The 22,391-nt window shown below is 40.7% G+C and overlaps 1 protein-coding gene across 3 annotated transcripts in view; it reads right to left on the bottom strand.

Moving 5' to 3' along the window:
* Positions 1–21,853, bottom strand: part of CEP120 (centrosomal protein 120) — an 81,606-nt gene extending 59,753 nt beyond the window's left edge. Inside the window, exons 1-5 of one of the 3 annotated variants that reach the window (XM_061150904.1) lie at positions 21,725–21,853; positions 21,393–21,471; positions 13,874–14,030; positions 12,191–12,305; positions 7,137–7,278 (exon numbers count right to left, since the gene is read on the bottom strand). In XM_061150904.1, coding sequence (XP_061006887.1) covers positions 7,137–7,278; positions 12,191–12,305; positions 13,874–14,030; positions 21,393–21,441 — 463 coding nt within the window. In that variant the 5' untranslated portion in view covers positions 21,442–21,471; positions 21,725–21,853. The other 2 variants (XM_061150905.1, XM_061150907.1) reach the window with 2 other exon arrangements.
* Between the last annotated feature and the right edge of the window lie 538 nt (positions 21,854–22,391).

The following is a 22,391-nucleotide window of genomic DNA, read 5'->3' as shown; positions in this document are numbered from 1 at the left end:
CATCAAACTGCTCAAACACCATGATCAAGTTGGGTTTATTCCAGGCATGCAAGGATTCTTTAATATATGCAAATCAATCCATGTGATACAGCATATTAGCAAACTGAAAGATAAAAACCATATGATCCTCTCAATAGATGCAGAAAAAGCCTTTGACAAAATTCAGCACCCATTTATGATGAAAACTCTTCAAAAACTGGGCATAGAAGGAACCTACCTCAACATATTAAAGGCTGTATGTGATAAAGTGAAAGTGAAGTAGCTCAGCTGTGTCCGACTCTTTGCGACCCCGTGGACTGTAGCCCACCAGGCTCCTTCCTCCATGGGATTCGCCAGGCAAGAAAACTGGAATGGGTTCCCATTTCCTTCTCCAGGGGATCTTCCCAACCCAGGGATTGAACCTGGGTCTCCCGCATTGCAGGTAGAAGCTTTAACCTCTGAGCCACCAGGGAAGCCCTAACAGCAAACACATTCTCAGTGGTGAAAAACTGAAAGCATCCCCCCTAACATCAGGAACAAGACAAGGGTGTCCACTTTCACCACTATTGTTCAACATAATTCTGGAAGTTCTAGCTACAGCAATCACAGAAGAAAAAGAAATACAAGGAATCCAGATCAGAAAAGAAGTAAAGCTCTCACTGTTTGCAGATGATATGATACTATACATAGAAAACCCTAAAGATAGTATCAGAAAATTACTAGAGCTCATCAGTGAATTTATCAAAGTTGCAGGATACAAAATCAATACACAGAAATCACTTGCATTTCTATACACTAACAATGAAAATTCAGAAAGAAATTAAGGAATCAATTCTATTTACCACTGCAACAAAAAGAGTTAAATATCTAGGAATAAAGTTACCTAGGGAGACAAAAGAACTGTATACAGAAAATTATAAGACATTAATAAAAGAAATCAAAGACAACATAAACAAATTCCATGTTCCTGGGTAGGAAGAATCAATATTGTGGAAATGACTATACTACCAAATGCAAGCTACAGATTCAATGCGTTCCCAGCAAATTACCAATGGCATTTTTCACAGAACTAGAACAAAAAATTTCACAATTCATATGGAAACACAAAAGACTCCAAATGGCCAAAGCAGTCTTGAGAAAGAATGGAACTGAAGCAATCAACCTTCCTGACTTCAGATTATACTACAAAGCTACAGTCATCAAGACTGTATGGTACTAGCACAAAAACAAATATAAACCAATGAAACAAAATGGAAAGCCCAGAAATAAACCCATGCACCTATGTGGACCTTATTTTTGACAAACAAGATAAACAATGGGGCAAAGATAGCCTGTTCAATAAACGGTGTTGGGAAAACTGGACAGCTACATGTAAAAGAATGAAATTAGAACACTTCCTAACACCATTCACAAAGATAAACTCAAAATGGATTAAAGCCTAAATGTAAGACCAGAAACTATAAAACTCTTAGAGGAAAACATAGGCAGATCACTTGAAGACATAAATCAAAGCAAGATCCTCTATGACCCACCTCCTAGAGTAATGGAAATAAAAACAAAAGTAAACAAGTGGGACCTGATTAAACTTAAAAGCTTTCGCACAGCAAAGGAAACTATAAGCAAGATGAAAAGACAACCCTCAGAATGGGAGATAAAAATAGCAAATGAAACAACTGACAAAGAATTAATTTCTAAAATATACAAGCAGCTTACATAACTCCATGCCAAGAAAACAAACAACCCAATCAAAAAGTGGGAAAAAGACAAACAGACATTTCTCCAAAGAAGACATACAGATGGCTAACAAACACATGAAAAGATGCTCAACATCACTCATTATTAGAGAAATGCAAATCAAAACCACAATGAGATATCACCTCACACTGGTCAGAATGGCCAAGTCTACAAACAATAATGCTGGAGAGGGTGTGGAGGAAAGGGGACGCTCTTGCACTGTTGGTGGGAATGCAAATTGATACAGCCACTATGGAAGATGGTGTGAAGATTCCTTAAAACACTAGGAATAAAACCACATGACCCAGCAATCCCACTCCTAGGCATATACCCTGAGGAAACCAAAACTGAAAAGGACACATGTATCCCATTGTTCACTGCAGCACTATTTACCACAGCTAGAACACAGAAGTAATGTAGATGTCCATGGACAGATGAATGGATAAAGAAGTTGTGATACATATACACAATGGAATATTATGCAGCCATAAAAAGGAATGCATTTGAGTCAGTTCTGATGAGATGGATGAACTTAGAACCTATTATACAGAGTGAAGTGAGTCAAAAAATAGAAAGATAAATATCATATCCTAGTGCATATATAACACTTAGAACTGGACATGGAAAGACAGACTGGTTCCAAATAGGGAAAGGAGTACCTCAAAGCTGTATATTGTCACCCTGCTTATTTAACTTATATGCAGAGTACATCATGAGAAACTCTTGGCTCGATGAAGCACAACCTGGAATCAAGACTGCCAGGAGAAATATCAATAACCTCAGATATGCAGATGACACCACCCTTAAGGCAGAAAGCGAAGGAGAACTAAACAGCCTCTCAATGAAAGTGAAAGAAGAGAGTGAAAAAGTTGACTTAAAACTCAACATTCAGAAAACTAAGATCATGGCATCTGGTCCCATCACTTCATGGCAAATAGATGGAGAAACAGTGGAAATAGTGACAGACTTTATTTTTTTGGGCTACAAAATCACCGCATATGGGGACTGCAGCCATGAAATTAACAGACGCTTGCTGCTTGGAAGGAAAGATATGAGCAACCTAGACAGCTTATTAAAAAGCAGAGACATTACTTTGCCAACAAAGGTCCATCTAGTCACAGCTATGGTTTTTCCAGTAGTCATGTATGGATGTGAGAGTTGGACTATAAAGAAAGATGAGTGCTGAAGAACTGATGCTTTTAAACTGTGGTGTTGCAGAAGACTCTTGAGCATCCCTTGGACTGCAAGGAGATACACCCAGTCCATCCTACAGGAAATCAGTCCTGAATATTCATTGGAAGGACTGATGCTGAAGTTGAAACTCCAATACTTTGGCCACCTGATGTGAAGAACTGACTTATTGGAAAAGACCCTGATGCTGGGAAAGATTGAAGGCGGAAGAAGAAGGGGACAACAGAGGATGAGATGGTAGGATGGCATCACCAACTCAATGGACATGAGTTTGAGTAAGCTCTGGGAATTGGTGATAGACAGGGAAGCCTGGCATGCTGCAGTCCATGGGGTCACAGAGACACAACTGAGTGACTGAACTGAACTTAACACATATATACAGAATCTAGAAGAATGGTACTGAAGGACTTATTTTCAGGGAAGCAGTGGAGAAACAGACACAGAGAATAGATTTGTGCACCGGGGGAGAGGGGAGGAGAGGGTGAGATGTATGGAAAGAGTAACATGGAAACTTACATTATCATCTGTAAATAGACAGCCAACGGGAATTTGCTGTATGGCTCAAGAAACTCAAACAAGGGCTCTGTATCAGCCTAGAGGGGCGGGATGGGGAGGGAGATGGGAGAGGGGTTCAAAAGGGAGGGGGTATATATATACACCCATTGCTGATTCATGTTGAGGTTTGACAGAGAACAACAAAATTCTGTAAAGAAATTATCCTTCAATAAAAAAAATAAATTTTAAAAAAGTCTATAAACAATAAACGCTGGAGAGGGTGTAGAGAAAAGGGAACCCTTCTACAGTGTTTTCATAGGAATGTTAAATAATACAGCCACTATGGAGAACAGTATGGAGACTCCTTAAAAGACTAAGGTAGAGCTACCACATGATGCGGCAATCCCACTCCTGGGCACACGTGTGTACCTATGTGCGTGTTAATGTGCTTCAGTCATGACCATCTCTCTGCAACCCCATGGACTGCAGCCCGCCAGCCTCCTCTGTCCATGGGATCCTCCAGGCAAGAATACTGCAGTGGGTTGCCATGCCCTCCTCCAGGGGACCCTTCCAACCCAGAGATCAAACCCTTGTCTCTTGTGTCTCTTAAATAGGCAGGCGGATTCTTTACCACTGGGAAGCCACTCCTGGGCATATGTCCAGAGAAAACCATAATTTGAAAATATCCATGCACCCCCTGTTCACTGCAGCACTATTTATAATAGCCAAGACATGGAAGCAACCCAATGTCCACTGACAGACTAATGGATAAAGAAAGATAGAGTATGTACATGCAATGGAATATTACTCAGCCATTAAAAAGAATGAAATAATGCTATTTGTAGAGATCTACATAGAGATTACCATACTAAGTGAAGTCAGACAAAGAAAGACTAATATATAATACCCCTTATTGAAGAAACTGAAAAAATGATACAACTGAACTTATTTACAAACAAAAACGCTCACACACATAGAAAAATAGACTCATGCTTACCAGGGGAAAGGTGGGAGGGAGAGGTGAACTGGGAATTTGGGATAAGGTGGAGTTATTTAAAATCCCAAATTTTAAATAAACACACTATATTTAAAACAGATGATCAACAAGGAACTACTGTATAGCACAGGGAACTCTACTCAATATTCTGTAATAACCTAAACGGGAAAATAATTTGAAAAAGAACAGATATATGCATATGTATAACTGAACCACTTTGCTCTAACACCTGAAAGTTACACAAACTTTTAAATCAACTATCTACTCCAACATCAAATAAAATGTTTCAATATACCATCAAAATAAGATACCATTTACATCAGCACCCGAAACAATTATATACTTAGAAATAAGCCTAACAAAACATGCAGAAGATCTATACAAGGTGAACTATAAAGCTGTGATAAATAACATCAAAGGACTGAATAAATTAAGCCAAATTCTATGCTTATGAGTAGAGCAATTCAATATTGTCAAGATGTCAGTCCTTCCAACTTGATCTTCACAATCAGTGCAATCCCAATCAAAACTCCAACAAGCTATTTTGTGGGCATAAGGACAAAATGATTCCAAAGTTTCAACGGAGAAGCAAAGGACCCAGAATAGGCACCTCAATATTGAAGAACAAAGTTGCTAGACTAATACTACTCAACCTACACACTTACTACAAAGCTACAGTAAGTAAGACAGTGTGGTAGTCGTGAAACACACACAGATCAATGAAACAGAAAGCCCAGAAACAGACGGACATAAACACTGTCAACTGATGTTTGACCAAGTAGCAAAGACAATACAATGGAGCAGTCTTTCACCAAGTGGTGCTAGAACAACGGGACAGCCACGTGTAAAAATATGAACACAAACTTATTTTAAGGTCTGTATGACTTTAAAATCTTCACAAAAGTTAACTCGAAATGGTTCATAGATCTAAGTGTAAAGTAGAAACCTTTACTAAATCCTAAAAGACCAAAGTACAAACCCTACTAAATCCTAGGAAAAACCTGGGTCACCATAGTTATGGAATTATTTTTTAGATACAACACTGTAGGTACAATCCGTGAAAGAATTGATGAGCAGGATTTTGTTAAAATTTTAAAACTTCTGCTCTGCTAAAGACAATGTCAAACAAATAAGAAGACAAGCCACAGAATGGAAAAAATATTTGCAAAAGACATTTGATAAAGACCTATTATCCAAAATATACAAAGAACACTTACAATGCAAAAAAAAAAAAATTAAAAACTGGGCAAACAACCTAAACAGACACCTCACTTAAGAAGATATACAGAGGGCAAATAAGCACAGGAAAAGATGTTAACATCATTTATCACTAGAGAATTGCAAATAAAAACAATGAGATACCACTATGTACCTATTAAAATGAACAAAATCCAAAACACAGACAACAGTAAATGCTGTTACAGATCCTATTAAAATGAACAAAATCCAAAACACAGACAACAGTAAATGCTGTTACAGATGTGCAGCAACAGAAACTCCCATTCACTGCTGGTGGAAATGGAAAATGGCACACCCACTTTAGAAGACAAGTTTGTTGGTTTCTTACAAAATTAAACATTCTTACCATACACTCTTACCGTTTGGCAGTTTCTTATATTAATAAAACTTGGCATGCTTTTACTATATGATCCAATAATCACGCTCTCTGGTATTTGCCCAAATGAACTGAAAACTCAGGTCCATTCAAAAGCCTGCACAAGGATGTCTGTAATAGCTCTATTCCTAACAGCCCCAACTTGGAAGCAACTAAGATATCCTTCAATAGCTTGAGTGGATAAATAAATACTGGTACATCCAAACAATGGCGTATTATTCAGCTCTAAAAAGAAATGACCTATCAAGCCACAAAATGACACGGAAGAAACCTAAATGCATATTACTGAGTGACAGAAGCCAATCTGAAAAAGCCACATGCTACATGATCCCAACAATACAACATTCTAGAAAAAGCAAAACTATGGAGACAGTAAAAAGATCGGTAGTGGCCGAGGGTTAGAGGGGGAGGAGGGATGAACAAACAGAACACAGAACTTTAGGGCAATGAAACTATTCTGTAGGATCTTCCAACCATCGATGGGTGTCATTACAGATTTGTCAAAACCTACACGATGTACAATACCAAGGACAAACCCTAATATAAATTATGGACATTGAGTGATAATGATGTGTCAGTGTGGGTTCATCAACTGTCTAAATGTACCACTCTGGTGGGAGATGCTGACAGTGGTGAGGAGGACTGTGGGGGGGTGGGTAGTATTTGGGAACACTCAGTACTTCCCACCTGATTTTGCTGTGAACCTAAAAAAGCTCTTAAAAAACAAAAGTTTATTAAATGAAAAATAAAGAAAAAAGTGAAGGTTTTCTTAAACTATAGCTGAGTTAACAGAGACCAATAAAGACATTTTTGGTTTCCCTGCACTCATCTAAGGAAGAAAATTTTCCTAAGAAGCAATTTTTATAAACAATACAAAATTCTGCTTTATTCTGCTGTATATCAAACAATGAAAACACAATCTTTCCTTATTGCTAATTTTTGAAGACAACAGCAGAGAGAAACAAGTGTTCATGCGTAACAACGTTGCATTTGTCTGATGCTCTGGAGTAAAATCAGTTCACACCCTTGCATTTATCTCCCTATAATACCTCCACCCCTCCCTTCCTGAAATTCTAGTCCACAGGTGTACATCGCAGAGAATAACCTTAGAGATGATACACAAACCTTTTCCATCACGAGGAGGGGCTCCCTTTGCTTTAAAACTGTCCACTGGTGCCTTTGTGTCTGTTTCCAAAGCAATGCTTATCTGTATCTCAGACTTGAACTTGGTGTATTTATTACTCAGCAACTGGTACCATTTTGGTGCCTAGAGAGTAACAAAAAAAAGCAAAGCTCCTTAATAGTTAACAGGAAATAAACAGTAGTGGGAAATGTTCTATAAGGTTGTAAATACGTTTCCTGTAGTTTCTCAGAACTTCCTCCTCTTTTAAAGTATTTTTCCTCCACATTTTCCTCAAAAGAAATGAATCCTGCTTAGGAAGCTAACTGAGTTTCCTGTTGAAAAAAACAAGCAGGCAAAAGTTTAGATTGCCTTGGTTGTTTTTATTCCTATGCTTCAACAGGTATGTGTATTTCTTTCTATCTTCATTCTTATATCGTCTGTCTCACTTCATCCCTTATAACAACAAAGACTATCAGTTTTCCAATTTCTAACTGCTAATTTTTCACTTTTTCTGTTACACCTTTTCTGCCTGCCACATTTCTGCTTTGTTCTGTTTATATCAAATCAGGAAAAGAAAAGCTTAGTGTTAATAAAAACACAAAATACTAAAGTAAGGTCTAATGGCAGCGTTCTCGGTTATGAGCCATGTATTTGACTGATACTGAAATATAAAAGCTTTCTCACAGAATGAGGAATCCTAAAATACCTGCATAGCCACCCTCTCTCCTCAAACCCAAGAGTAACTGCAAGAATTCTAATACCCAAATCAGCCTGCAGAATCTCATGGCCCATGATCACATGTACCATTAGTGCAGGGGCACCATTTCAATACCTATAAACAGCATTCTTACTCTGAACACTGTAATAGAAAGGCGAAGGAACTGATGATCAAAACCAAAAACTGCAGCTTTATATTCAAACTATGTTTATAGGTAAAATAGGATGAAATAAACCATAGGTATTTTTTCAAATCCATAACCAAGTTTTTTTTAAGGCAAAAACTCATAGTTTGTTGCTGTATTTATGACAGATATTTTCTAACTTTAAGCATTAGCCTAAAAAAAAAAGACTTTTAGTTGCTCGCAGAATTTACGATATATTTTATTTTTCTGGTATTAACTCAGAAAAACAAATTTGGTTTCTTCTGTTTGTGTTTATTTACAGAGAATCAATTTACCCTGAAATTAAAATATTCTACTATCCAACTTCAAATATTTCTGCTGGCAAACAGAAAACATTAAGCAAGACAATATTTAGTTTTCCCAAAACTAACATACTTTTGAAATATTCCTTCTTAACTCTGTTCACCAATATGAAGACTAACTGCCCTAAAGAACTAACCAGGTAAAAGCAATGCCAAGAGCATTTAGAGATAAGAGCTTGGCTTGGACATCCTCCTTCTCAGAGGCATTATGTTCTCTTTAACCAAAGAAACTACACAAGTATTCTGGGTCTAAGCCTAGAAGGAAAACCTTTCTCAAGACTTGGGGGGAAGAGAGGTGACCCAAAGATGGAGGAGAAACAAGTCCTCTTTTAAAGCATTTCAGTTTCTTTTGAATAGCCCCAAATTTGGGCCAGACTGAGTGGCTTATTTGCAATTACACACATACTCTTGGAGATATTGCAGGGTGGGTCCCAGACGAACACAATAAACTGACTTATTGCAGCAAAGTTCTTGGGTCTCCCAGTGCACACAGAAGTTCTGTTTACACTATACTGTAGTTTAACTGTGCAGTAGCATTATGCCTAAAAAAAAGTACATACCTTATTTAAAAAATACTTTATTGCTAAAAAATGCTAACCATCAGCTAAGCCTTCAGTGAGTCATAATCTCCTTACAATAGTAACATCAGAGATCACTGATCACAGATCATTGTAATAAATATAATGATGAAAATGTTTGAAATATTCCAGTTACCAAAATGTGAGCAAATGCTGCTGGAAAGCGGCTCCAACAGATCTCCTTGACAACCAGTTGTCACAATTGGTTTTTTTTTTTTTAAAAAAAAAAGCATATCTGTGAAGTACAATAAACTGAAATGCAATAAAAATGAGGTATGCCTTTATCTTTCTACCAGGAGCAGAAATGTCAGTAACAGATAAATGAGGATTCTGTGAAGAAAAATTTAAGATCCAAATCCATCAAGGACTTTAAAATAAAAGAGAATATTTTTTTACTTTATTTTCTGAAGAAAGTAGGACCAAAAAACTATCATTAAGAAAAACTGAAACTAAGAACTTCTAAAGTCAGTAACATACAAAAAAAGTTGTAAGATATTTTAAAAGACCTAAGAAGCATTTTCAATAACAAAAGCATAATCAAGACCCTGAGCGGTTTTACCACCTTGCCAAGGGGATATTATTTACATAACAAGTGTGTTACAAGAAGTTCCCTTACTCTTAAATAATACAAAAGGCATGCAAGGAGCAGGAAGCCAGGACACCAATTAGAAGGCTACTATGAAAGCCGACAAAATTCAGGTTTAAACTGAAAGAAGTAGGGAAAACCACTAGGCCATTCAGGTATGACCCAGTTCAAATCCCTTCTGATTATACAGTGGGGGCGATGAATAGATTCAAGGGATTAGATCTGACAGAGTGCCTGAAGGACTACGGACTGAGGTTCGTAACATTGTACAGGAGTTAGTGACCAAAATTATCCCAAAGAAAAAGAAATGCAAGAAGGCAAAGTGCTTGTCTGAGGAGGCTTTACACATAGCCGAGGAAAGAAGAGAAGCAAAAATCAAGAAAGGGAAAGATATACGCAACTGAATGCAGAGTTCCCAGAGAATAGCAAGGAGAGATAAGGGCTTCTTTAAATGAACCATGCAAAAAGTAGAGGAAAACAACAGAATGGGAAAGACTAGGGATCTCTTCAAGAAAATCAGAGATACCAAGGGCACATTTCATGCAAGGATGGGCACGATAAATGACAAGACAGTAAGGACCTAACAGAAGCAGAAGAGATTTACAAGAAGTGACAAGAATACACAGAAGAAAAATACAAAAAATTCTTAGTGACCCAGATAACCACGATGGTGTGGTCACTCACCTAGAGCCTGACATGCTGGAGTCTAAAGTCAAGTGGGCCTTAGGAAGCAACACTACAAACAAGGCTAGTGGAGGTGATGGAATTCCAGCTGAGCTATTTCAATTCCTAAAAGATGATGCTGTTAAAGTGCTGCACTCAATATGTCAGCAAATTTGGAAAACTCAGCAGTGGCCACAGGACCAAGAAAGGTCAGTTTTCATTACAACCCCAAAGAAAGGCAGTGCCAAAGAATGTACAAACTAGGGTATAATTGCATTCATTTCACATGCTAGTAAGGTTATGTTCAAAATCCTTCAAGCAAGGCTTGTGCAGTATGTGAACCAAGAACTTCCAGACGTACAAGCTGGGTTTAGAAAAGGCAGAGGAACCAGAGATTAAATTGCCAACATCTGCTGGAACATAGAAAAAGCAAGGGAATTTCAGAAAAAAATCTACCTCTGCTTCATTAACCAGGCTAAAGTCTTTGACTGTGTGGATCATAACAAACTGGAAAATTCTTAAAGAGATGGAAATACCAGACCACCTTACCTGTCTCCTGAGAAACCTGTATGCAGGTTCAGAAGCAACAGTCAGAATCTTACAGGGAACAACTGACTGGTTCAAAACTAGGAAAGGAGTACAATAAGGCTGTAAATTGTCACCCTGTTTATTTAACTTATATGCAGAGTACATTATGTGAAATGCCAGACTGGATGAATCACAAGCTGGAATCAAGACTGACATGAGAAATATCAACAACCTCAGACATGCAGATGATACCACTCTAATGGCAGAAAGAGAAGAACTAAAAAGCCTCTTGATGAGGGTAAAAGGGAAGAGTGAAAAAGCTGGCTTAACTCTCAACATTCAAAAAGCAAAAATCATGGTATTCACGGCAAACAGAAGGGGAAAAAAATGGAAGCAGTGACAGACTTTACTTTCTTGGGCTACAAAATCACTGAGGAAGGTGACTGCAGCTGTGAAATTAAAAGATGCTTGCTCTTTGGAAGGAAAGGAATGACAAACCTTGACAGTGTATTAAAAAGTAGAGACATCACTTTGACAATAAAGGTCCATATACCCAAAGCTATGAGGTTGTTGATATTTCTCATGTCAGTCTTGATTCCAGCTTGTGATTCATCCAGTCTGGCATTTCACATAATGTACTCTGCATGTAAGTTAAATAAACAGAGAGTCCTATTGCAGTTGGACTCTTGCAGTTGGACTGCAGAGAGATCAAACCAGTCAATCCTAAAGGAAATAAACCCTGAATATTCACTGGAAGGACTGAGCTGAAACTGAAGCTCCAATACTGTGGCCACATGATGTGAAGAGATGACTCACTGGAAAAGACCATGATGCTGGGAACAATTGAAGGCAAAAAGAGAAGAGAGCAGCAGAGGATGAAATGGTTAGAGAGCATCACCGACTCAGTAGACATGAATCTGAGCAAACTCTGGGCGATAATGAAGGACAGGGAAGCCTGGTGTGCTGCAGTCCATGGGCTCGCAAAGAGTTGGACACGATTTAGTGCCTGAACAACATGACAGCCTGGGTAAGTGGCTTCAGTTTGAGATGGCAGCATGAAACGTGGGACATTACATGAATCAGGAGGGAAAACCAACTGGAAAAGGTTGGCTCTGGAGGCCAGGAAAGGGGAGTGTCAAGGAAGACATCCAGAAGGAGAGCAGTGACCATCACTGAAGCAAGGAACTCTATAAGAGGAGCACTTTGAAGGTTCAGCAGGAGCTGAACATGTTAAACGTAAAGGTGATAGCAACTTGAACACAGATTTGAACTCAGAAGTTTCTTTGAGAGATAGATCTAGGTCAAAGGAAGGATCAGAAGGTCAGGATTTTCTATGCCAAATTCACTTTAAGAACTAAGAACTACCATACCATATACCATGGTACGAGCCATGATCTATCAGGTTTAATAGTCCATGTCCTTTCCATCAATCTCTTATCTACTGAAAATAACAAACTGTTTGACAGAGTCAGTAACAAAACATCAAAAGGTCAGTACCTGCTTCGTTTCTTGAGCAGTTCTTAAGTCGAGAACAACGTAACCAATAGTTTCTCTGGCTGAAGTTAAAGGATCCAAGGCAAAACACTGCAGTTTGATAGGAGTACGCTGTAGCCTGTAACGTAACAATTCATGTGATAAATAAAATCACTTTTGCTTAATACTGAACTTTCTATTAGCTTTGAAAAAGCTACTTACTACTATTCAAGACAACTATTATTTTGTTGGATAACCTATATCTTTTCTGTACTTTCTAAAAAACTCAACTGGCATGAACTATTAATTATGTCTACTTATCTATATACCAACTAATACACAAAACATGTAAAAAAAAAAAAACAACTTTAAGTCTCTCTCATCCAAGAAGCTAACATCTAGGTCAATGTTTCTCAAGCTTCTGTGATACACAGAATGCTTTCAAAGTCAAAAATTACCATTAATCCTCAAGACTGATTTTAAATTGTTTTTCTTAGACTTACACACATAAAGTTTCGAATACACATATATATGCTTGTTTTTTTTATACAGATTTTTTTATGTAGACAAAAGAAATCTTTATTGAATCTGTTACAACATTGCTTCTGTTTAATGTTTTAGTTTTATGGCCCTGAGGCATGTGGCATCTTAGCTCCCAGACCAGGGATGGAACCTGCACCATTACACTGGAAGGCAGTCTTAACTGTATAGCCAGGGAGTCCCTACTTATATGCTTGTAGCTCTTTTTGTTGCTAAAAAAAAAAAAAAAAAAGAAAGAAGCTTAAGAATTAAATGTTATAACATTGTAAATTATTAAAATTAAGTTAAAAACAATTCAGTGTAATACATGATAAGGTCATGTAAGCAGGAGCTTGATTCTGGAACCCCTACACATACAGTAAGCTGACTGGGGTTCACCATCACTGCCATCATCTAATGGAATGACTGAGATCCCTGCACTGGGCACAAAAGTCATCATGTATGTATTTATCTGTGTTACTGTCTCAGTCCACGAAACACAGAGCGGTGCCACTTTATACTAACACAATCGTATACACAAACATCAACGCAGGCACTAATATCTCAATATGAAGACACTGAGCAGATATTCCAGAAGTCACCGAGATGAAATGCAAAATTCTCGTATCCTCTAGGAATTTAATACCATTTCAAAGAAATTCATGGACTAATAGGGGATCTTCCCAATCAAACCCAGGTTTCCTGCACTGCAGGCGGACTGTTTACCACCTGAGCTACCAGGGAAGCCTATCAAGACATTTGTGTGTATACATATATATACACACAGTAGCTCAGCTGGCAAAGAACCCACCAGCAATGCAGGAGACCCCAGTTCAATTCCTGGGTCAGGAAGATCCCTTGGAGAAGGGGTAGGCTACCCACTCCAGTATTCTTGGGCTTCCCTCGTGGCTCAGATGGTAAAGAATCCACCTGCAATGCAGGAGACCCCGGTTTGATCCCTGGGGTTGGGAAGATCCCCTGGAGGGCATGGCAACCCACTCCAGTATTCTTGCCTGGAGAATCCCCATGACAGAGGAGACTGGTGGGCTACAGTCCATAAGGTCAGAAAGAGCTGGACACGACTGAGTGACTAAACACAGCACAGCACCTTCGAGCGTGCACACATGTCCGTGCACACACACCTCACAAACTGAAACAAGAGCTGAACAGACTGGAAATAACAGTCACCTGTGCTGATGAAGTGCTTTCCTGTCAATCTCCCAGGCTAACTCAGTAGCAAATTCCGGCTGGTCTGTATGGTCCACAGGATCAGTAGCCAACTGCTCTCCATCAAACTTCGCTTCTACTATAAGCATATGTTTTGGACGTTTGGGGAAATGGCGACCTAGGGAAAAAAAGACTGTACAGGTTAACTGGAAGTTTACAAAAATCAAATATGGTCACCTGGCACCTAAGTTTTAAAAACTGACATGTTAACAGTGGTTAACTTATCATGTATTCCATAAACTAACTCACTAGCACATATTCCAGAGAAGGCAATGGCACCCCACTCCAGTACTCTTGCCTGAAAAATCCCATGGATGGAGGAACCTGGTGGGCTGCAGTCCATGGGGTCGCTAAGAGTCGGACACAACTGAAGTGATTTAGCAGCAGCAGAAGCACATACTCACATATATACTCAAATTCATTATTCATAAACACATTAGTCAAACTGAAAGCCGTGATTAATAAATTAGTGCTTCTCTAACATTAATGTGCAATGAATCACCCAAGGTCCTGTTAAAATGTAGATTCTGGTTCAACTGGTCTGGGATGGGCCCAGGATTCTGCATTTCTAACAAGATCCCAGGAGATGTCAATGGTGTTGTTCTTGGTTCACACTTGGAGCAGCAATGATCTCAATGACATTCAAAATTAAACTGTTAAAAATGTGATTATACCCACTTTAGATGTTACTAAAATCACTGTGGACAGAGACTGCAGCCACAAAATTAAAAGATGCTTGTTCCTTGGAAGAAAACCGATGACAAACTTAGACAGCATATTAAAAAGCAGAAACATCACTTTGCCAACAAAGGTCCATATAGTCAAACCTATAGTTTTTCCAGTAGTCAAGTATGGATGTGAGAGTTGGAGAGAAGGCTGAGCACCAAAGAACTGATGCTTTCCAACTGTGGTGCTGGAGAAGACTCTTGAGAGTGCTTTGGACAGCAATGAGATCAAAGCAGTCAATCCTAGAGGAAATCAACCCTAAATATTCATTAGAAGGACTGATGCTGAAGCTCCAGTTCCTTCGCCATCTGAAATGAAGAGGTGACTCCCTGATGCTGGGAAAGATTGAGGGCAGGAGAAGTAGGGGGCAACAGAGGACAAGATTGTTGGATGGCATCATTGACTCAATGGTAATAAGTCTGAGCAAATTCTGGGAGATAGTGAAGGACATGGAAGCTTGTCATGCTGCACTCCATGGGGTCATAAAGAGTCAGAAAGGACAGAGCAACTGAACAACAACAAATACCAGTATATAATATAGAACAGGTTGTCTAGAGAGTTAAAAAATAATCAAATTAACAAAATCAAATTTACCTGCATCTTAATTTTCCTGTTAACACAGTAACAGGATCAATCTGATCAGATGGACCACAGCCTTGTCTAACTCAATGAAACCAAGAACCATGCTGTGTAGGGCCACCCAAGACGAACAGGTCACGGTGGAGAGTTCTGACAAAATGTGGTCCACTGGAGAAGGGAATGGCAAAACACTTCAGTATTCTTGCCTTGAGAACCCCATGAACGGTAGGAAAAGGCAAAATGATAGGACTCTGAAAGATGAACTACCCAGGTCAGTAGATGCCCAACATGTTACTGGAGATCAGTGGAGAAATAACTCCAGAATGAAGGAATGGAGCCAAAGCAAAAACACCACCCAGCTGTGGATGTGACTGGTGATAGAAGTAAAGTCCAATGCTGTAAAGAGCAATATTGCATAGGAACCTGGAATGTTAGGTCCATGAATCAAGGCAAATTGGAGGTGGTCAAACAGGAGATGGCAAGAGTGAACATCCACATTTTAGTAATCAGAGAATTAAAATGGACTGGAATGGGTGAATTTAACTCAGAGGACAAATACATCTACTACTCTGGGCAAGAATCCCTGAATCCCTCAGAAGAAATGGAGTAACCATCATCGTCAACAAGAGTCCAAACTGCAGTACTTGGATGCAATCTCAAAAATGACAGAATGATCTCTGTTCGTTTCCAAAGCAAACCATTCAATATCACAGTAATCCAAGTCTATGCCCCAACCAGTAATGCTAAACAAGCTGAAGTTGAATGGTTCTTTGAAGACCTACAAGACCTTCTAGAACTAACACCCAAAAAAGATGTCTTTTTCATTATAGGGGACTGGAATGCAAACGTAGGAAGTCAAGAAATACCTGGAGTAACAGGCAAATTTGGCCTTGAAGTACAAAATGAAGCAGGGCAAAGGCTAACAGAGTTTTGCCAAGAGAACACACTGGTCATAGCAAACACCCTCTTCCAACAACACAAGAGAAGACTCTACACAGGGACATTACCAGATGGTCAATACCAAGATCAGATTGATTATATGCTCTGCAGCCAAAGATGGAGAAGTTCCATACAGTCAGCAAAAACAAGACTGTGGCACAGACCATGGACTCCTTATTGCCAAGTTCAGACTTAAATTGAAGAAAGTAGGGAAAACCACTAGACCATTCAGTTATGACCTAAATCAAATCCCTTACGATTATACAGTGGAAGTGACAAATAGATTCAAGGGATTAGATCTGATAGAGTTCCTGAAGAACTATGGATGGAGGTTCATTACATTATAGAGGAGGCAGGGATCAAGACCATCCCCAAGGAAAAGAAATGCAAAACAGCAAAATGGTTGTCTGAGGAGGCCTTACAAATAGCTGTGAAAAGAGAAGCGAAAAGCAAAGGAGAAAAGGAAAGATATACCCATATCAATGCAGAGTTCCAAAGAATAGCAAGGAGAGATAAGAAACCCTTCCTCAGCGAGCAATGCAAAGAAATAGAGGAAAACAATAGAATGGGAACTGTCTAGAGATCTCTTCAAGAAAATTAGAGATGGTATGGACCTAACAGAAGCAGAAGCCATTGAGAAAAGGTGGCAAGAATACACAGAACTATACAAAAAAGATCTTCATGACCCAGATAATCACAATGGTGTGATCACTCACCTAGAGTCAGACATCCTGGAATGCGAAGTCAAATGGGCCTTAGGAAGCATCACTACAAACAAAGCTAGTGGAGGCGATAGAATTCCAGTTGAGTTATTTCAAATCCTAAACGATGAAGTTGTGAAAGTACTGCACTCAATATGCCAGCAAATTTGAAAAACTCAGCAGTGTCTACAGGACTGGAGAAGGTCACCTTTCATTCCAATCCCAAAGAAAGGCAACGCCAAAGAATGCTCAAACTACTGCACAATTGCACTCATCTCACACGCTAGCCAAGTAATGCTCAAAATTCTCCAAGCCAGGCTTCAACAGTACGTGAACCATGAACTTCTAGATGTTCAAGCTGGATTTAGAAAAGGCAGAGGAACCAGAGATCAAATTGCCAACATCCGCTGGGTCATCGAAAAGCAAGAGAGTTCCAGAAAAACATCTACTTCTGCTTTATTGACTATGCCAAAGCCTTTGATTGTGTGGACCACAAAAAAACAGTAGAAAATTCTTCAAGGGATGGAAATACCAGACCACCTGACCTGCCTCTTGAGAAACCTGTATGCAGGTCAGGAAGCAAGTTAGAACTGGACATGGAACAACAGACTGGTTCCAAATAGGAAAAGGAGTACATCAAGGCTGTATATTGTCAGCCTGCTTATTTAACTTATATGCACAGTACATCATGAGAAACGCTGGGCTGGATGAAGCACAGGGTGGAATCAAGATTGTCGGGAGAAATATCAATAACCTCAGATATGCAGATGCTGCTGCTGCTAAGTAGCTTCAGTTGTGTCCGATTCTGTGCAACCCCATGGACTGCAGCCTACCAGGCTCCTCCATCCATGGGATTTTCCAGGCAAGAGTACTGGAGTGGGTTGCCATTTCCTTCTCCAGATATGCAGATGATACCACCCTTACGGCTTACGGCAGAAAGCAAAGAAGAACTAAAGTGCCTCTTGATGAAAGTTGAAAGAGGAAAGTGAAAAAGTTGGCTTAAAACTCAACATTCAGAAAACTAAGATCATGGCATCTGGTCCCATCACCTCATGGCAAATAGATGGGGAAACAGTGGAAACAGTGACAGACTTTATTTTTTGGGCTCCAAAATCACTGCAGATGGTGACTGCAGTCATAAATTAAAAGATGCTTACTCCTTGGAAGAAAAGTTATAAAGCAGAGACATTCCTTTGCCAACAAAGGTCCATCTAGTCAAATCTGTGGTTTTTCCAGTAGCCATGTATGGATGTGAGAGTTGGACTATACAGAAAGCTGAGCACTGAAGAATTGACGCTTTTGAACTGTAGTGTTGGAGGAGACTCTTGAGAGTCTCTGCAAGGAGATCCAAACAGTCCATCCTAAAGGAAATCAGTCCTGAATATTCATTGGAAGGACTGATGCAGAAGTTGAAACTCCAATACTTTGGCCACCTGATGCGAAGAACTGACTCATTTGAAAAGACCCTGATGCTAGGAAAGATTGAAGGCGGAAGGAGAAGGGGACGACAGAGGATGAGATGGTTGGATGGCATCCTGGACTCAATAGACATGAGTTTGAGTCAACTCTGGGAGTTGGCAATGGACAGGCAGGCCTGGCGTGCTGCAGTCCATGGGGTCACAAAGAGTCAGACACGACTGAGCAACTGAACTAACACAACACAGTAAAGGATACTTTACAAATTAGCCAAAGGAAAATAAACACGTTCATTCATTCATGTTATTTTCAATGACAATGTTATACACTATCAAGAAATAGTAAAATATTCTCTCTGCATTACTGTTCATTTGTACTGACAGACTTCATTCCTTCAGTTTGCTGAAGACATATTCAGAGTTCGGTTTATGCCAGAAAATGGGATGCAAAAGGAAGAAAACAGAGTATGTGTTCTTGAAGAGTTGAGGGTCCAGTGGAAACAGACTTAACACAGTGAAAACAAAACACTAAAGAAGAAATAAGCACTAAGCATCTTACAGCCAATGTGTCTGCAGGTCTGGTGAGGGGGTTCAGTGAGCGGAGTTTAACCACTGTTAAATAAGTGCATCCCTCCTGCTACTCACCCTGGTTCAAGCTGCTTAAAAGGAATTAAGCTGGTCATAAAGACCGTGATTGCAAACCTGTGAGTGTCAACCTAAAGTCCTCATTTGAAACTCCCTATGAAGAGCCTTGCCACGCTGGGCATGGCTCTCCCCATTAGAACTCAGGGGCCTCTCACGGGACATCACTGTTGGCTGCTCTAACCAATCACTAAGTTTCACAAATGAATTTCACATGTGTCCAAAAACACCCCTATATTTAAAGGCTATCCTAACCACAACTTCCAATTAGCTTGAAAACTGAGGATAAGTACGGGAACAACAGGTGCCTGCCTCGTCCCAAAGACAAAGACGACCTTGAAATCAGAAACCCTTGTCATTCTCATCCCTGGAATCTAGTACTTGGGCCAAAGTTTGCTCATGGTAGAGGCCCAGTGATCTTCTTTTGAGTAAAGAGCACTTCTAGAAGCATAGCCAAGAAATTGCAAGCAGTTCAAACAGCTGAAGGACCAGGAACATATGAATACACACAGCAGGAAAGAGAAGGCTGAAAAGGTAGGTCACAAGTCTACCCTAAAGGGCCATGTATGCCACTCTAAGCAAGACCTTATCCCTCAGCACATCAAAGGACTTTAAGAAACTTAGCTTGGCATTTCAGAAGTTACCCCTGCCAGTAAGGTGGACAGTGTTTTCTGAAAAGATTTATCAAACAGACTACTGAGAAGATTACTACAGTAGATTAGGGGGATAATGACAGCCCACAGCAAGGCACCCACAATGGAAACTCGTTCATTTAAAAGCTTACATTTTAAAAAAAGTTATATAAAGCACCTACTATTATTTTTAAAATAAAATCAACACTTGGTGACCATCTGGATGTTGGGGATGGAGAAGGAACCCAGGAAGACGAAGACTCCCAGGGTCTTGGCTTGAAGCAACAGCGTGGTTACAATGAATGAAAATACAAACACAAGAGGAGGAACGGCTTGGAGGACTGCATATGTTTATAGCAACACCTAACTGACCTTCCCAATTCCAGGTTCTCTGGAAACCACCATACTCAATCCCACAGTGGTCTGAGCTGTCTAATTGCCTGGAATGACTCTTCTATCCTTGATTACCTACCAACCAAGGCACTTCAGCCATCAACCTCATCCACCTCCCAAACCTGTGTTTACAGCCTGTATTATTTATTTTTACTTTATCTACATTACATCCCAACATACTATGTCCTGCACATTACCTTGACCTCCCGAAGGAGACAGAACCCTACAACCTTGAAGGGAAAGAGAGTGCCTTACATTTCTGTTACCTCATAGCATGGGCCACAGTCCAAAAGTTTTTGTTCACCAAATTAGAAGAGGATTTTAGTCCTATGTCTTTAAACAGTCAGTAACCTAACAGCTAAAATCTTCCCCAACACTATGGATTCCGGCCCATCCTCTCCTCCAAAATTAAAAGACTAGTTTTATCTTTTCTTCCCTCTCACCTCCCAAAGAGTGTCAGGCCTCCATGAGACACCTCCCCTGAAGGGCAGGGGTCCCCAGCCATTCCTCTCACCGTTCAAGATGACTCCTTCTTGTCCTATTATTCAAAACCTAACCTCAATTTACCCATCAACTCCTATATCCTCCACTTTCCTGTTCTCCAACCACACTGAATTCAAGCAAAGAAGATGTCTGGCTTGACTATCCCTTAAACACCACTGGCGCTTCCCTTTGCCTGGAATGCCCTTCCTTCCTTTTTTCTCCCCCGACAAACTTTTAATCATTCTTTAGGACTAAAATAAACGGCATCTCCTTTGGGAAAACGTTCCCAGCTTCCCCAGACAGAGGTGATCATTCCTTCTTCCACACCTTGATAAGAATTTCTTGTTCTCCGGGCTACACCGGTAGTTTTTGGAACCAGGTCTGTTGTGTTTTCATTCCCAGCACAGTGCCTGACACTCAGCTAGTCTCCAAACAAACCCAACTTCCGGGCATGTGCAATAGACCCTCTTGACAACTTAAGTCCTCTAAGCACCCAGTAGAGACCTGTAAACGGAAGGGCCCCCACAAAGACATCTGAAAATGCAAGAACACATAAACACTTCTGAAAAATGCAAGAAATATGTATTTGAGTCAGAGCAAAGTTCTCAACACTGATACCAGGAGGACGCTGAGCAGAACCTGCTTTCCAGGTACTATTTCAGCTCATATTGTAAGCAGCATCGATATGCTGCTTCTGATGGAAACCTTCTCCACCATTCTCTGGGTCTACGGCTAATCACGCTAAATAACACCTACCCTTAATACCTCCCATACTCCCACTCCCCTGGGGGACTTTTAAATCAACTGCCCAACAGACCTTACAGCATACAACTTCAAACAAGCCTCTGAGGACTGCACCGGCGAAGATGACAGGGTTCTTCAGGATAACAAAGCCTCGGTCCCAGTCCCACGTTACTCCGTTAATATTTAGAGCGCAGCAACTGCAAACACCAAGTTCCCGGTCGCTCACCTTCTAGGATGGACACGACGATGAGCAGCTGGTCGGACTTGGAGACCATGGTCGCAGTCGGCGGCCGGTAGGCGGGGGTCTGCTGGGAGAAAGAGGGGCCCGGGTGAGTGGCGGGCAGCCTGCGACCCCAGGCAGAACCCCCGGCGAGGCTTCTGCCGCCCGCCCACAGCCCTGGACACCCGGATCCCGCTCGGCGGTCGGCCTGCAGCGCGCCCGGCTCCCCGGCCCGGGGCCGCCAGTCCAACCGCAACCCGGTCCCGACTCAGGCAAAAGCCGGTCGGCCACCCGGCCCGGCCTGTCCTCAGGGAGACGCGAGCCCGCCGCCAGAGGACCTTTTGCCGCCTGCGTAAAAGCTTTTCAAACACCCCGGTTGCTGCCGCCGCGGCCGCCGCAGTTCCCCGCTTCCGCCTAGCAACCAGGCCCGCAGGCCCAGCGCCCCGGGGAGGCTGGAGGACAAAGGGTGATAGAGATCAGGGCAGTCGAGGATAGAACGCCCTTCAGCCCGCCTCACCTCTTACCCTTTTTACGCTACGTTCCAGAGCCCTGAAGAAAAGACTGGCCGTTGCCTCACAGCGCCCCCTGCTAGCCGGACCGGGGAAAGCGGGCGATTTGGTGGAGACCAACCGCGCAGGCGCACTACTGCAGTTTTCAAACCCTTCCCGAACTTCCCCAGTAAGGAAAGTGAATGTAATGTATTCTCTGGTTTTCGTCCTAGACAAAACCTGGGAAATACATCAATATAAATTTAGAAAACAAAAAAGCTAGCTCTGTTCAGGCCACCAGTGTCAATACTGCTTAGAAGTTAAATCCTGGAAAAATAATGATTTAAGTCTGAACTCTAAAATCAACTAAAATTGTCCTGACGGCAGCCCAGGTTTCACGCTTTGTAAACTAAAGTAGCGTCATTACGGTAACTGCTGTAACTGCTGGCAGTGACGTAAGCTCGCTGAGAATTTCCTGTACAGTAAAAACTACCCTAAAACAAAAACATTGTCACGT

The sequence above is a fragment of the Dama dama genome, chromosome 9 (assembly GCF_033118175.1).
Source record: "Dama dama isolate Ldn47 chromosome 9, ASM3311817v1, whole genome shotgun sequence".
Taxonomy (NCBI): Eukaryota; Metazoa; Chordata; class Mammalia; order Artiodactyla; family Cervidae; genus Dama; species Dama dama.
Note: the sequence above shows the minus strand (reverse complement) of the source record. Positions and strands in the feature narration are given on the sequence as shown.